General features: G+C 37.6%; 1 protein-coding gene and 1 long non-coding RNA gene across 2 annotated transcripts; one reads left to right on the top strand and one right to left on the bottom strand.

Annotated features, from left to right (window-relative positions):
* The first annotated feature begins 5,252 nt into the window (after positions 1 to 5,252).
* On the top strand, positions 5,253 to 9,825 carry LOC130013263 (uncharacterized). Its single transcript, XM_056102076.1, has 2 exons — positions 5,253 to 5,850; positions 7,560 to 9,825. The coding sequence occupies exons 1-2, from the start codon at positions 5,461 to 5,463 to the stop codon at positions 8,394 to 8,396; spliced, it is 1,227 nt and encodes a 408-aa protein (XP_055958051.1). The 5' UTR covers positions 5,253 to 5,460; the 3' UTR covers positions 8,397 to 9,825.
* Positions 9,826 to 11,915: 2,090 nt separating this feature from the next.
* Positions 11,916 to 16,407, bottom strand: LOC126824971 (uncharacterized). Its single transcript, XR_007681687.2, has 3 exons — positions 16,248 to 16,407; positions 13,307 to 13,436; positions 11,916 to 12,004 (listed from the first exon to the last, which is right to left on the bottom strand). It is a non-coding gene; the product is annotated as an uncharacterized LOC126824971 (long non-coding RNA).
* Between the last annotated feature and the right edge of the window lie 443 nt (positions 16,408 to 16,850).

Below are 16,850 nucleotides of genomic sequence, written 5' to 3'. Positions count from 1 at the left end.
TAGTTTATCGAGGGCTGGCCGTCCTTACCGCACGGTACAAATATTATCACCACTAGAAGCAACAAATTCCAGAACAAGCCAGACCTCATACCAAAATGGCCGCTTTATACAAATGAGTATTTAGGGGAATACTAACCCGAACCCTAACCCTAACCCTTTTAAGAGAAGTAAAAACTAAATTAGACCCAAGTTCAGTCTTTTAAAAAGGGTAAGGGTTCGGGTTAGTTATCCCCAAAATTCTCATTTATATAAAGCGGCCATTTTGGACTCCCGAACCTCGATAAACTACTAGAAGGTTTTATTTGTACCGTGCGGTAAGGACGGCCAGCCCTCGATAAACTACTAGAAGGTTTTATTACTCAACAAATACCTTCTCGAAGTACGTAATAAAATCTAATCGGGTGACTGACATGGGGTAACTATGCTGGAAAATCCAGATGCGCTTTCCGGGCCAACACCGGGATCAAAGAACGCCTAATACTCACTGAACCACCGTGGCCCCCTCTTGCGTATGACTTGTATATAAATATGTCTCTTATATTTCATTTATTTGAAGTTTTTCAGTTACTGAAAGTATTTCAGTTTAATGCATAATTAATGTATTTAGTGCTTGGTTTGGTTGTTATTATATTTAGATATTTTTTTATTGTATACCACAATTTTATTAGTATTGCATTTACTTTGTTTTTATTAATCTTCGAAATGTCTCTTTAGTATATGTCTCTTATATTTTATTTTTTTGAAGCTTTTCAGTTATTGAAAGTATTTCAGTTTAGTGTGTAATTAATGTCGTTTGTGCTTGGATTGGCTGTTATTAAATTTTTTATTGTATATCACAATTTTATTAGTATTGGATTTACCCTTCGAAATGTCTGTTTAGTATTGATTTTGCATTTATTTAATTTTTCATATCATTTAATGAATAAATAATATTTTAACAAATACACTTACTGTCATGTCATTTATCAAACATTACAGTTAAAACAGAACAAAAGGAGGGGACTGCGTGGGAAAAGATAGTATACCACAATTTTATTAGTATTGGATTTACCCTTCGAAATGTCTGTTTAGTATTGATTTGGCATTAATTAATTTTTCATATCATTTAATGAATAAATAATATTTTAACAAATACATTTATCAAACATTACAGTAAAAACCGAACAAAAGGAGGAGGCGGCATGGTAAAGGTTGCTATACTAGATATAAATTGGTTATAAACAAGTTTGTGTGAAATAACACAAGTTTCAGAAATTCTAACACAAGTTTCAGAAATTCCAACACAAGTTTCAGAAATTCCAACACAAATTTCAAAACAAGTTTGTGTTGTTTGATAAATTTTAACACAAGTTCTGTGTTTTTTGATAAATTTTAACACAAGTTTTGTGTTGTTTCAACATTTAACACAACTTTGTGTTGTTTCAACACAAGTTTGTGCTGTTAAATAGAGACGCCTAGCATGTGTAGAGGTCATCCTTAGGGCATGAGAAATAAGTGTGGAAAGCTTTCAGTGGGCTGCAGGCAACACACAAAAAGAAAATGGGCGTGGCTCTGCACCTGGGGGTTGTGCATGCACTACAAACAATAGGCATGCACCAAAAGCAATAGGGACGTATAGTAGATCGAGGCATTTGTCATCTAAGCTTAAAGTTGAAAAGTAAATGATAACAAAGAAAATTCCGAGTTGTTAAATTCCGTGTTTTCGTTTTTACACTATGTAAAAAACGAAAAGTCGGATTCCTTGGAATATATTTTTTTTTTTTCGATTTTTCCGGGTTTTTGGAAAAACATTGAGTCAAACCCTAAAACTCTAAACTGTTAAAACTGGAAAAAAAAATCCGATATTTCCGAGTTTTTGAAGACTTCCGAGTTTTTCAACAAAATGTGATAAAACTACACTGAACATGTCTCGTGCGTCCAAACTCAATATTTCTAAGCAAATAAACGGCAAAACAAATGGACATCGTACCCAAATACCGCATACAATGGAAAATCGACTTTGTTTGAAGCAGGACGAAATGCACAGTGTATACTTTCTTTTGGACATTAGTATACTTGATAGTACTAAAACATGGTCGAGATTGCAAGTAACATTGAAAACAAGAGCAAATAAAAAAACAATACATAGTACAGTTGTATCTCCAAATAAATGCAGTGCATTTGATGTCACATTTTTAATTTATTCCAAACAGAAAATATAATCTGAAAAAGTTGAATACACTCAAAACATTTAGCTAGGAAATAATAATACTTGCCTAGATTGTGTCCAGTGGAGCATCCGGCACATCTGGACAAAGTGAAAGCCATAACAACGGTCAAGCTAATCAACCACATAACGCCCATTTTGATAATCATAAACTTACAGTCAATCGCTTGTGGAGAATATGTTTTGAGTGAGAGTGATGAAACTGAGAGTATCGATTGATTCTAGAACATTGGCTGCTAAACGAGCAACTATTAGTATTACACAAATAAAATGAAATGAAATGGGGTTTAACGCCCTACTGTTCTGCTCCGTACTGGGCTAATGAAGACAAAAAAAAACGAGAATCAGATAATACTTTATTATCCCAGAGGAAATTTGTTTTACATGAAAGGCAACACATCTACAGATATAAATAATAAATTATTAAGTTATAATAAATGATGTCGGCCCTAATTTTCATAAAGTTATAAAATTAAATATATCATCTCAAACAGAGTAGCCTACATACAACAGATTGTAGAATATTGCATTTATTTCAATTAAAGACTTAGGCCCATATTTGCGAATGGTTAGCGCGTGCGCGCTGTATCACAAGATCTATCACAAGATCAACTGGCATGGTTTCGATTCCCCGGTTGTACGTGACAAGGAGTAGGGTCGCCTGTCGAACCTCGTGTTTTTCTTTCTGGATACTCCGGTTTCTCCCCACTGCTAAAGACCCCGACGCGTAAGCGAATTATAGAAATAAAATTAAACAATGTGTTAGTCCCGAAATAACCTAATTTGAGTCTAGTGGACGTTCAACCCCCCCCCCCCCTCTCTCTCTCTCTCTTTCTCTCTCTCTCTCTTTGAAGAAAGAGGCCAGTTACAGGAAGTAGATTACTAAAACGTGACATTTGGAACCGTGTTTCCCAATCTGGGGTTCAAAGGGATCAGTAGGGTGTAAGCAGGGAGAAGAAGACATCCAAGTAAATTAGAGTATGAAATTTTGTAAAAAAAATTAGTATTGGGACAGTGAATTTCAGTAGTTGTTATCCGTCACATTTCCCAGAAGCTACCTAGTTGAGTTTACAACGGGGAGGTGCGGTTGTGTAATTATCTTCACTACAATAGAAATTTCTCTCGGATTAACATCCGAATTTATCATTATTTGTCAATTTTGTATAAACTTGCAATATTTCTATTTAAGGGGAAGATTCCAGATCCTTAGAGAGTCTCAGAAACAAAAGTGTACGTATGAAATTGAAGGGCCAAAATAGAGAAGAATGGTCTATTTACCTTGTCTCAAAATTTCAATCGAAATATTGGTCAAAACCGCTTAGCCGGATACGTAAGCCTTTTAAGGGTTCGATTCAATTTTTTTCGTTGGGTGACCTGATAATCTATTACCGTTCCTTTAGAGATATATAGAGTGCATGACCCACGTGCTGTACTTGATAACGAAAGGTACATTTCACCTACACGTTATTTATATACTCTTCAAAAAAAAGTAGTGGATATTGAAATGCAAATACCTATACAGGTTGTGATATGATAAATAGTCATGGACACTTGATCGAGATAAAGACTTGGCTACTTTAAGACATATCTATGAAACCGGATCTGTGCTGTAACTACCTGTTTTATTTCCGTCACTGTAAGTTTTAAAAGCCCATTTTTCAGATCCTCCTTACTTTTCCAAAAAAAACCCCACCCCGACAATTTCTGTTGTTAGACACTTTTTGTTCCTAATCTCATGTTTCCTCCTGTTCTATTCATTCTTTTTCGCCAAAAGAACCGCCAGCTTTCAGTTCCTACCAAATTTTTGAGACCAGAATCGCGCCGACGCGGCGAAAAAAAACACTCCGAATTCTCTTAGATTTCACGGTGAAATTTTGCTTAATTCCGCGGCGATTTTTCTCTAAGATTCGCCGTGTTTCTCTAGGAATTCGCCGTGTTTCTCTAGGAATTCACCGTGTTTCTCTAGGAATTCACCGTGTTTTCTCTAGGAATTCACCGTGTTTCTCTAGGAATTCACCGTGTTTCGGTAAAAGTACATCGTGCTTTGCCGTGCTTCCCGCAAGGAATTTGCGAGCCTACCTTAAGCTAGGGTCGAACTAATATTGTCTATAATACATTTGTAAATTGAAGGGGTTGTAATATAGTAATGCTCCCGGGAATATGTTTAAAGTACAGGCCGATTTGAATAACAAATGAGTTAGGTAATCTCGGGGAGACATTTACCGGCATTCTGTATAGGTTAGGATTTTTTTCCCCAACGCACTGTATACATGTACATACATAACGCCGGCGAAAATGTATGCCAAAATAAACAACTTACAATTTTTTAAACGTATCATTACATCTTCGTCTATAACTTAGATGTAACCCACCAATTATTGGCTGCTATCAAATCCAAACTTTAAATTATATATTTGTACGATGAGATTTTACACACTACTTCATAACCCGCAGCTTCAGTTAAACTAAATCAACGCCCCATAAAGCACAGCGCCATAAATCACTTCCGCAATGCGTTAGTCACGTGGTCAGAAACGCGCGAAAACCTGAGCTGTTGGGTTCGACACGGGGACTATATTCTTAGCAAATCTTGACTGTCACCGGTATATGATAACAATGTATTATGACGTATTAAAACAATTCACCATGAAGCACATCAAAGACAATCAGTTAAAACAACGATAACTGAGTAGTGATTAATTCGTATTATCTGTACTCATCCGTGTTAATAGCTGCAATAATTCTTAATCACGGCTACAATTGATACTCTATTCGGGGCTTTGAGCAAGTAAAATTAGGTTTAATTACAAAATGATGACAGTTTGCGTGGAAATAAGTAATTATGTTACAGTTATTCTGTATTTTCTAGCAAAACGGAAGACATCAGTAGTGGACTACTCGAACCAATAATAAAGAGTTGTTTTAATAAATTGATAATTGTGTTTTAATATGTATCTGTTTTCTTTGAATTAATAAAGTGTTATGTATTACCCGTGGTATTTTGTCACAATGAAGCAAAACCAAGATGTTAGGGAGCCAGACTTTGTTTGTATATAGAAGAGCTTGAATCTGATGATTACATTGTATTAACCACCTGAATGGGTCAAATTTAAACAATGACATGGCTTCCTGTAGATTTGTCGAAAGCCTTTGTCTCTTAGCTTGGTGGTTGAGAAGTATTATCGTTTGTTTTATATAAAATTAATTGGAGTAAATAGAATCAAAGAACTTTTGCCGATACCTTGTACGTATAAATGGCAGGTTATAGTCGAATGGTTTATTTCGAGATTATTCAATACGACAGGTTATCATTAATTCAATACGGCATCATGTGGAGAAATCAAACCAAGGAGTACTCGCATTATCTGGTTAAGTTTGACGACGGTGGCTTACTGATTGTTCCCAGAAGTAGGATATTAGAAGAGGGTAGGATTGCGGAGAATGGGAAGTACAAGGTGCAATATAACAAACCCGAAGATGTGTCTGACGCTGTTATTATAAAGACTGGAGACTACTTGACATTGTCAAGGCTAAAGAGGGAGATGGGACAAAAGAAGAAAGATGAGCATCAAAAGAACCCCAGTACAATCCCGACACCAAAGCGTACCTTAACGACGAGTCGCTTACCCCAACCGAAAAGAAAGGTAAATAGTTTTCACAAAAACAACATAACAAAAATATACAACAATTTAATAATTTTATTGCAATCGTTTTCTGACTTTAGGGTCGTTTAGGAGTTTTTGATTAAAATGATTACTGTCCTTCCCGAATGAACGTTCGGACCCAAAAAGTCTTTTAGGCATATCAGCCGTGGCTTTCCCACCCACCACCACAACAACCGGAACAACCTTGTACATGTGATCAATAAAGCGATTACATATGTCACGCGTAAGCACGTTGTACCAAAAGTCTTGGCAGTAATTACAGAGTTCTTCTTTTGTGGTGGGGTTCTTTTTCGATACGTAGCGCTTCAGCATATTCCACACCATTTCGATTGGATTTAAGTCTGGGCTTTCGGGGGGGGGGGGGTGCACCACCAGTTAATGTTATTGTCCTCCATAAATGTTTTTGCAAGTCGGGATGTGTGCTTTGGATCATTATCCTGTTGGAAGCGATGTCCATCGTGAAATCTCTTATTTATGAATGGTAGTAAAGTTTTTTTTAAAATTTCCTCTGTATAGAAAACACTGTCCATAATACCATCAAATATAAGAAGTTGGCTTTTTCCTTTACGACTAATACCCCCCCACAAGTGAACTTTGTATGGGTGTTTTGGGCGACACTGTTGTGGTGCTCTCTGATCTTTTTGTCTATATGCAACTGTTTTGTTATCGTGTAGTTGTATTGAGCATTCGTCTGTAAATATCACATTATCAAACTGGTCATTGGTCTCTAATAAATGTCTACAGAATTCAACCCTTTTTTCTTTATTCTGGTCTCTGATTAGTTGACAATATCGTGGTTTCGTTGATGTATAACCGGCAAAATCAATGGCGCGTCTGACTGTACTAATCGAGGTGTCTGTGCCGTGTGCTGAAAGTGTTTTCTGGATATCCCTGGCAGACTGTGCTGGGTTCTGTTGAAATTCGTTATCAATAAATACTATGTCATCGGAACACAAGTTGTTAAAATGGTGGGTTTTTTCAGTCAATACGCACTTGTTGTCAAATCGTCCTTCAATATATGCGGTTACCGTATATTTTACACCGGACAAAGACACATTCACATTAGATTGGTTAAGGTATCTATGTATAGCAGAACACTTCCAGTCTTTCTTGTGGAGTTCAACAATTTTTAATTTATCCAAGTGTGGTATACGAGTAGCAGGCATTTTTATGAATTGAGCTACTGGTTTCTTGGGTTTTATGGAGGAATCGACTACGACAATACACATGAACAGATATGCAAAAAATATACATGCGCACACGTGTCATCATATTTATATATTCAAATGGTTTCAGTCTAATTAACAAGTGACATGTCAATGTGCCGTGTCTATTCCATGGTGTGACAAATTAAGAAATGGCTGAGGTCAGACACAAAGTTACTGCTAAGTGTTAGAGTTCTTATCAGTAAATTAATTAACCCAAGTCTCTTAATTTCATGTTCAGCTTAGAAAACAAGCGAGTACTTTGGAAAATATTTTAAAATTAAAACTCGCAGCCATTTTCCATAATAGCAATGTAGTACAGATTTATATAGTGCATCTGAGACAAGCAGTTCAAACTTATTTGTCTTTTTTTTCATCTGATGTCATTATTAAATATTAAAAGTCCAATTCTTTAACCCTCAAAATATTGAAGTGTTGTTGAATGAATAAAAATAAATATATTTTATTCTCTTGTCTTTTCAGAAAATGGCATCAGTTATCCGTCGAACGACGCTAGAAAGTTTCAGTTCCAATGACCCACGTGATCTGTCAATTTCTAATGTATCCTCGAGCTCCTATTCAACTAGCTCAACACCAGAATCAGTCTTCCAGGCATCATCAAGAATACCAGTGCCCGTACGTGTAACAGTACCCCGAGATGTCGAATCGCCCTCTACGTCTGAAGAACAGTCCCTCCTGCAAGCCCTGCCAGATTTACAAGATTGTGAAATTACATGTAGGCAGCTTTTTAGGACACCTAATAGGAACAGGCAGAAAACACTCTCAGCAGTAGAAAGGTACATGAAGACAATGAATAAAAAGCAGCATGAACTACAACTAGAAGTCAAGGGACTGCGACAAGAATTAAAGGATATGAATAATCTTGTTTTGTTGATACTACAGAGACTCCCCCCTCATGGCGAGGGACAAGATCAGCAGATACCACCAGTACCTAGTCCCCAGCCCGCCACACAGACGCTGCCAACGCCTGAAACTGACACATCAAAATTTGGTGATATCCCACCGGAATTTCGTATTTCTGCTGAAGATCTGAACGCCATGCACCTCCATGCTTTTAATGCCGGCCATTTCGCAACTAAAATAGTACAAAGACTTTTTCCGGAACTGACCGGACCCGACAACTTACGGCAGAAATATTCGTATTTCGGTGGGGGTAGATGCAATAAGCTAGAACTCGATACACGACGGAAATCATTCGTCGTAAGATATGTTTTACATCATTATCCTCAAGTGCAAGAAAAACATGCCTGGCAAGAGCGCGTGGTCGTAAAGATTAACGAATTTCTAAGACGAAAATGAATTTTATGTGTGTATAGACAAAATAATTTTTAAATAGAAAAAAACAAACATTTTATGTGTGTGTGTAGACAAAATATTTTTTAAAAAGAAGAAAAAAAAGGTGTTTGCGATGGATTTGAATACATTGTTTACCAAGTGTCAAGACTTTATGTGAGTAAATACATGTACTAACTGCAATAAAAAATGAATTCACTTTTAGTGCATGTATGATTATTAAATTTTGACTGTAAAATATTATGATTTGTATACATTGTGCATATGTATTACATGTACATGTTTAACCTAATTTCGATTTTCAATAAAAATCATGTCAATGGAACCAAAAGAATATATTGTATGATTATTTAATTTTGACTGTAAAATATTATGATTTGTATACGTTGTACATTTGTATTACATGATTAACTTACTTTCGATTTTCAATAAAAATCATGACAATGGAACCAAAAGAATAAAATGCTACCCAAAACATCTCTTTAATTGTCGGTTATGGATTTATTATGCAATATCGATGCAGGTTCAATCACGAAACTTGCGCTTACACCGTCTAGTATAGCTTTTGAGCTGCTGATATGTATATGCAGTAGAAAATCGGGAAGTTGAACGTACGAAGGAATGGAATCATTCAGAAGTGTACTCAAAATAAGTAAATTATAACGGGGTGATGACGAGAATTAACACACGTGTGGCCATTGTATAAATATATGCCATGTACGCGTCTGTGTGAAATGGCTTTATTTAATATCCGCTTCTACCGAAATGAAATGAGGGGCACCCAGTAGATGTATATTGTCACAGTACCCCTTCCCACCCATATTGTTTTAATGCGTCATAATACATTGTTATTATGTACCGGTGACAGTCAAGATTTGCTAAGAATATAGTCCCCGTGTCGAACCCAACATCTCATGTTTTCGCGCGTTTCAGACCACGTGACTAACGGTTAACCACATTGCGGAAGTGATTTATGGCGTTGTGCTTTATGGATTTAGTTTAACTAAAGCTGCGAGTAATGAAGTAGTGTGTAAAATCTCATCGTATATAATTCAAAGTTTGGATTTGGTAGCAGCCAATAAGATGAAATGATACGTTGTAAGTTATTCATTGTTTACATACGCCGTACACGGTGGCACCACGTTATACATGTACAGTGTGTTAGAAATAAAAAAATACGACCGTAGCTGCCTCGCCAACGGTTAACATATCTTGTATTCAACTTAAATAAATTACATTTTCCGTCAACATGCTTACATCGGGATGATATCGGCACTCAAGCGATTCACCGTGTTCCACCGCGAAACACTATAATTCACCGTGAAACACCCTATTTCGCGGTGATTTGGCAAGCTGCCGTTTCGCTAGCGATTCTCCGAGATTCCACCGTGAAATAGAGTGTTTTTCCACGGTGTTCGGTGTTTCTAGTCTCAAACTCCAGACACGTAGTGCTATATCTAGAAGGCTGGGGCCTATTTCACGAAATTTTAACTAAGATAAAATTCAAATTTTAGTTATTTGATTGGATAATATTAGATTGATTTTAGCACTTAACCAATCAAAATTGAAGTATCTACTAAAATTGGGATTTTATCTTTAGTTAAGATTTCGAGAAACAGGGCCCTGATTTTTAGTTATCGCTTGAGCATCCATTGAGGTCATATTAGGTTTATCAGGTAAGAGATTTTTAGGCGATTCGTCAGATTTATTCATCTGATATAAAATGAATGCATCGTTGCCGAAAGTAATTAATCTATCGAGAAGTCTGCACGCGGTTACCTGCAATTTGTTGTGAGGCATGGCAGACCTCTATAGCGAGGTCATTCTGAACATCAGAGACAGGTTACCTAAAAAAAGCCAGCTACCATTTAATTTCCGTACGTTAGTTACGTACGTAGCCAGGTGTCTGGTTCAAAATGCGATCTGGAGTAGAAAGTAGAAAATCACCATGCTGCATTTTATTCAATAATTTTAGATGTGCGTAGGGGTCTTTACGCAGTGGAAGGAAAACGGGGAAAACTTGCATACTTCAAAATTATTAACAAATAGCTTAAAAGAATTCCCTGTCTGCCAGAATTTTCGGTTTTTAATATATTTTATCTGACTGACATAGACACAGACAAATGAAAGTATTAGCTTACCCAATCTGATTAAAATACAGATCTATATTTCGTTTCATTTTTTTATATTTTCGATGGCCTACACTACATGAACCAAGTGTAGTATAGACAAGTAAAACGAAATTTTGAACTATAAAAACGAAACGAAATAGGATCTGTATTTTAATCAGATTGTAGCTTACCTATTGTAGAAACAATAAACATGCCATTATGACAAGTAGCATCATTTATTTGGCATTTAAAATTCGCTTTAAAATCTTTCCAGCTTGGTTCCCCCTCGTCAGTGATGCAGAACGGCGGGTCTGACAAGGAGAGCTGTCTAGTCGGTCGGATGGGACAAATGAAATGAAATGAAATGGTGTTTAACGTCCTACTGTTCTGCTCCGAACTGGGCTAATGAAGACGGACATATGCCATACAGTGTGCTATGAGGGAAATTTTACCCGGACAGCGGCACTACGGCCTACTCTTATATCGAATTCCAACTGTCAAGGGATCTTTTACGTGCACGCCATTGTGTACACGGGACCTCTGTTTTTTGTCCCATCCGAACGACTAGACAGCTTTCCTTGTCAGCCCCTCCGTCCTGCATCACTGACAAGGGAGAACCATGCCGGAAAATTCGGATGGGACGAAAGACCGAGATCCCGTGTACACATTGTAAGAGTAGTTTGCGTATATGGCATTGTTTTTTTTGAACACGCATTAGATTCTTTGGAGAGCAGGTGGCTAGTTGGTTAAGACGCTGGCTCGCTAGCCTGGAGGTCGGGTGTTCGATCCCTGCATTGGCCGAGAAAGTTCATCTGGATTTTCCGACGTGGTTTCCCCTTGTCAGTGGTGCAGAACGGAGGGCCTGACAATGACAGCTGTCTAGTCCTTCGGATGAGACGAAAAACCGAGGTCCCGTGTATACATTCGAATGCACGTAAAAGATCCCTTTGCAGTTGGAATTCAATATAAGAGTAGGCGATAGTGCAAAATTTCCCTCATAGCACACTGTATGGCGTATGCCCGTCTTCATTAGCCCAGTATAGGAGCAGAACAGTAGGACGTTAAACCCCATTTCATTTCATTTCATTTCAGATACCGTTAAGTTTGAAGAGACACCATCTGGATTCAGTAGACCCTGTTGATTCGCAGGAGAGCCATGATGTTGGGGATCAGTCAGTAAACTCGCATACGCCATACAGGTTGCTATAAGGGAACATGTTGCCCTGGTAGCGCCGCCACGACCTACTCTCATGTCGAAGGTTTTTTTTTAGGTGCATGCAAATGTGTACACGAGCCTTTCCCGAGAATTGTGATCTGTGTACAAACTCGATGACTTTAGTATGTGCTGGTTAACATCTAAGGATATGTATTCCTAACAAACGCTTGAATAAAACAACAAAATAGAACACACATATATAATTTCTTTGTTTTATTCACGTCAGTCAAACATTCTAACTGTCGTCACACGGTCCGGTGTGTTGAACCGCTATTGTAATTCCATTGCTGTAAAATATGTAAAAACCATGTCTATGATCTTTGAATAATTATTGGTCATTTTGGGACTAGCGAAAGAGAGAGAAATGTAAATTTTTTATACAAATATCGAAATACGACAACAAATGGAGAATTAATGAATGTGAATTAAGAACTAAGAATTGAATATTCAGTGTTCTTAATTCTTAGTTCTTGAAAGAACTAAGAAAAGAACTAAGAATTAAGAACACTGAATATTCAAGAATTAAGAACACTGAATATTCAAGAATTAAGAAAAATCCTGAAAACTTGCCACTTTCATTTGGGTGAAAAAAGAAAATTAAAAGGCGAGAGGTGGAGAGGTAATCAAAATTGACCCTTTGTTTAAAGTTAAATTTGGCATACTGCTACGTCATACTGGGTCTGTTGTCATAGGTGACACCGTTGGAGTACTTTGTCGTATTTGGCCCCGGGAGCCTCTGTGACTCGGTATTTAAGGCGCTGGCTCGCTAACTTTGAGGTCTCGGGTACGTTTCCGGGCTGTTCCCCTGTGTCGGTCGTGCAGAACGGAGGGCCTGACAGGAACCAACGTCTAGTCTTTGGAAGTGTGCGTACAATAACCCTTGACAATTGGCATAAGAGTAGGTCGTATTGCCGTTGTCCGGGCAAAATTTCCCGCATAGCCCACATTATGACGTAATCGTCATTAATCCGGGCCCGAGCGATAAAAAAAAGAGAGAGAAATAGGTCTTAACGTCCACTCGACACAATCTAGGTCATTTGAACACATGGTTCAATTTTATTTCAATAATTCGCTTGCGCGTAGGGGTTCGTTAGCTGTGGGACGAAACCAGAGGACCCGGAGAAAACCCACGAGGTTGGACAGGCGACCCTACTCCTTGTCACTCACAACCGGGGAATCGAAACCACGCTAGTTGACTCAATGACCGACCGTATGATACAGCGCGCGCGTGCTAACCATTCGGCCATCCAGCCCCCACCCCCACCCCAGCTATAAAAGAAATGAAATGAAATGGGGTTTAACGTCCTGCTGTTCTGCTCCTATACTGGGCTAATGAAGACGGGCATACGCCACACAGTGTGCTATGAGGGAAATTTTGCCCGGGCAGCGGCACTATCGCCTACTCTTATATCGAATTCCAACTGCCAAGGGATCTTTTACGTGCATTCCAATGTATACACGGGACCTCGGTTTTTCGTCTCATCCGAATCCCAGCTATAAAGTAGGACGTTAACCCAATGTCATTTCTAATGGTATTTTGTAAGGACCACCTCGAATAGAAATATTTATAAAAGTTCAATTTGACATACATGCATGCCTGAAACCTCATGTTGCATCTGTTGTCATAGGTAACACCATTATCTCCACATACTGGAGAATAGATCAGCGTGCAAGCAAATAAACATTGCTCCGGGATGTCTAATGGGACCGAACAACACCCTGAAAATATACATCCAAAAATATCTTTCATATGTAGCCTACAACCAAACAATTCTCAAAACAAAGGGTGTTATTAGGGTAAGAAATATAAGAAAAGATTATACGCCTTGACCGGAAGTCATCTAGATCGCGTCAATCTGATTAAAACACAGATCCTATTTCGTTTCGTTTTTTATAGTTCAAAATTTCGTTTTACTTGTCTTTACTACATGTAGTGTGGGCCATCGAAAGTATAAAAAACGAACCGAAATATAAATCTGTATGTTTATTAGATTGAGATCGTGTTCGCTTTGACTTCTAGGTCTACCGTTTGCTGATTTGTGTATTATGTTATAGGTCCGCCATTATTGTACTAGCAAAAAAAGGAGTGAATGAGCAAGTTATCAAACCAAACGGCATACTCCTCGCGGCGTTTCGTTTGATTATACCTAATCAAACTTAACACTGCTGTAAAGGAAGCAAATGACTGGTCAATAGTCCGATTAACAGCCAATAGCTAACGGCGTAACAATATCATTACGTTTTAAACAGAGCTCCAAATTGGACCAAATATGTTTACATAACGTTACGTCATGACTCACGATTTTATTGTGCCCAATTAACCAGTACATAGCAGAATATTGCAGAAAAACTAATTGCATGACAAACGAGGCTATCAAAACGAATACAATGTAAACAATACTGTTTGGAGACGAACAATACTTTCACCGTTTTTAATACCTTAAATCACTGTCCAAAGTTTTAGGGAAAACCCCTGATTAAACGAAGGGCTGTCATGTTGCTGTACTTGAAATAGATTTGATAGAACGGGAAGAATAGACACACTCCCTTAAAAACTCAAGTATCAGAAGTCAATCCAGCAATGGACAGAGGGGGATTTCTCGGGCCATTGCTTCAAAAAACCAAACAGGAACCTAATCATACCGGGACATAGATATACGTGGGTTTAAGTATGTCTTATATCGAAATAAAATGTTTTAATGTAAAGACCATAGCTTATTTACGTTGTCTCGTGCTTTTTAGCTAAGCTGTTTTGGCAATAATAAGTCAAAAATAAAAGAACTTCCTCTTTTGGAGTCGAATTGGCTCAGTGAGTAAGACGTTGGATCCAGGTGTTTGTCGAGAAAGTTCATAGGGATTTTCCGGCGTGGTTCCCTCTTGTCAGTGGGGCATTCATGTTTTTGGACAAATAAATTACATGATAAACCCTAATGCCACATCGAAGCAGGCTGGGGGCCACGGTGGCTAAGTAGGTATGACGCTGGATCGCTAGCCTGGCTGGAGGTCGGGTGTTCGATCCCAGCACTGGCCAAGAAAGTTTATCGGGATTTTCCGACGTGGTTTCCCCTTGTCAGTGATGCAGGATGGGGGGCCTGACAGGGACAGATGTCTAGTCGTTCGGATGTGAGGAAAAACCGAGGTCCCGTGTACACATTGGCGTGCACGTAAATGATCCCTTGACAGTTAGAAATCGAGTAGGCCATACATAGTGCCGCTGCCCGGGCAAAATTTCCCTCATAGCACACTGTATGGCGTATGCCCGTCTTCATTAGCCCAGTTAGGAGCAGAACAGTAGGGCGTTAAACCGCGTTTCATTTCATTTCATTTTCGTATCCAGATCTAACAACAATATATGCAGATTTAATTAATGGTCAGTGTGGGATCCATGTGCCCTCCACCCTGTAAAAAATAAATCAGTTATTATTAAATTACATTCATTACTGTAGTATAGTGAGATTGTTGTTGATGAAACTGAATGTTATATTTAGGGCTCAGATGTGCCAGAAATCACCATTGCCCCGCCCTATTATCTCGGCCCTCAACCAAATACCCTGCGCCCGCCAATTCTAATCATATTGGATAAAGTCAGCAACCAAATAAATGTCTAATTAATTAATTAGCGTTCAGATAAATGTCTAATTAATAATACCAACAGTAAGATAAATGGTTAATTAAAGATACGTTATGGGAGATTAGATAAAGAGCTGGCAGTTTTCACTATAATAGAGTTAAAAACTAGCTGAAAATTTCAATCAAATTGATTCACTATGAACCGAGATTTTAGCGATTGAATTTTCGACCTAGTCTCGATCATCATTACTAAAGTCGGTACTATAAAAACATAGTCTCGATTATTTATTTCTTGATTTAATCATGAATGAACGTAGAGCAGCAGATGGGATCCTAATCCAGTAAATATAGCAGGCTAGCGATGACATCTAGAGTTGGTTATGGTCTGGATATGTTAATTAATGTCTAATTAATAATTTAGATAACATTTCAGGCCTGAAGAAAGACCTGAAACAGGCAGATTTATCTCTTGCATAATGTATCTTTATTGATACCAATGGTAAGATAAATGTCTACTGTCTGAACCTTCCTATTTTATAAACGGATTTCTTCGATTATGAACAAACTATTTAACTTTTTTTTTCACTGCAACACGTGGTTGTCAAACTCTCTGTCAAAATTAAACACCCCCACAACAGCTTCATTGATTTCGCCCAACACGTGACGAAAGGCATGTTTTATTTCACTTTGTAGAAAATTTAAGTAAACACGTCAAATTTTTCAAGAGACAACGTTTTTATTTGTTGGGATATTTAATTGTGCAATGGATTTTATATAACCGGAGTTGATTTCAAACACACTGGTAAGTTTATAATAACCAAAGTTAAATAGTTTGTTCATAATCGAAGAAATTTGTTTATAAAATAGGAAGGTTCAGACAGTAATTAATTCAACCAACAATCAGATAAATGTCTAACTAATTAATTAATTCAACTATAATCAAATAAATGTCTAGTATACCTGCGATCACAAGCAACAGCAACAAACAAGTCTTCATATTTTGTCACAAGACACGTAATAGGATTGAGACCGAATCAGCTAGATGTAAACTTGTCCAGATCGTTTGGGTTTTGCTGTGTTTTTAAAGAGTTACATGAAAATGTTTGACAGATTAATTACCTATTATCACTATTATAACCGACATTTATATCTATCAGTAATCTATGGGCCATTCGACATTGGCGATAAACTTGTTTATCTGTGGAATAATTAAATAAAAATAAAAGTTATACCATCCGCTCGATAATGTCAACATGTGTGGACCGGTTTTAAATACAAATTACGTGGGTTTTTTTTGGGTTTTTTTATTTTCACTAAAAGGTCATATAAAGATTTGACACATTAATTATTTATTATTCTTAAAATTGCGTAATTAGAACGGATGAAAATAGACATTGGTATAATCGAGACGTCATTAAAGTGCTTCCATCGATTATACTTCTCACAAATAATCTAAACTGACACGATCAACCCTGTACTCTCAAGTACGACTCTGTTACAGTGTCACGGTCTCCTGGGATCTTTACTACCCTCCTCCCCAAGGCCCCCACACCCCATAATAAT

This window comes from Patella vulgata, chromosome 6, assembly GCF_932274485.2.
Source record: "Patella vulgata chromosome 6, xgPatVulg1.2, whole genome shotgun sequence".
Classification (NCBI taxonomy): domain Eukaryota; kingdom Metazoa; phylum Mollusca; class Gastropoda; family Patellidae; genus Patella; species Patella vulgata.
The sequence above is the reverse complement of the archived record's forward strand: the minus strand, read 5'-3'. Positions and strand labels throughout refer to the sequence as shown.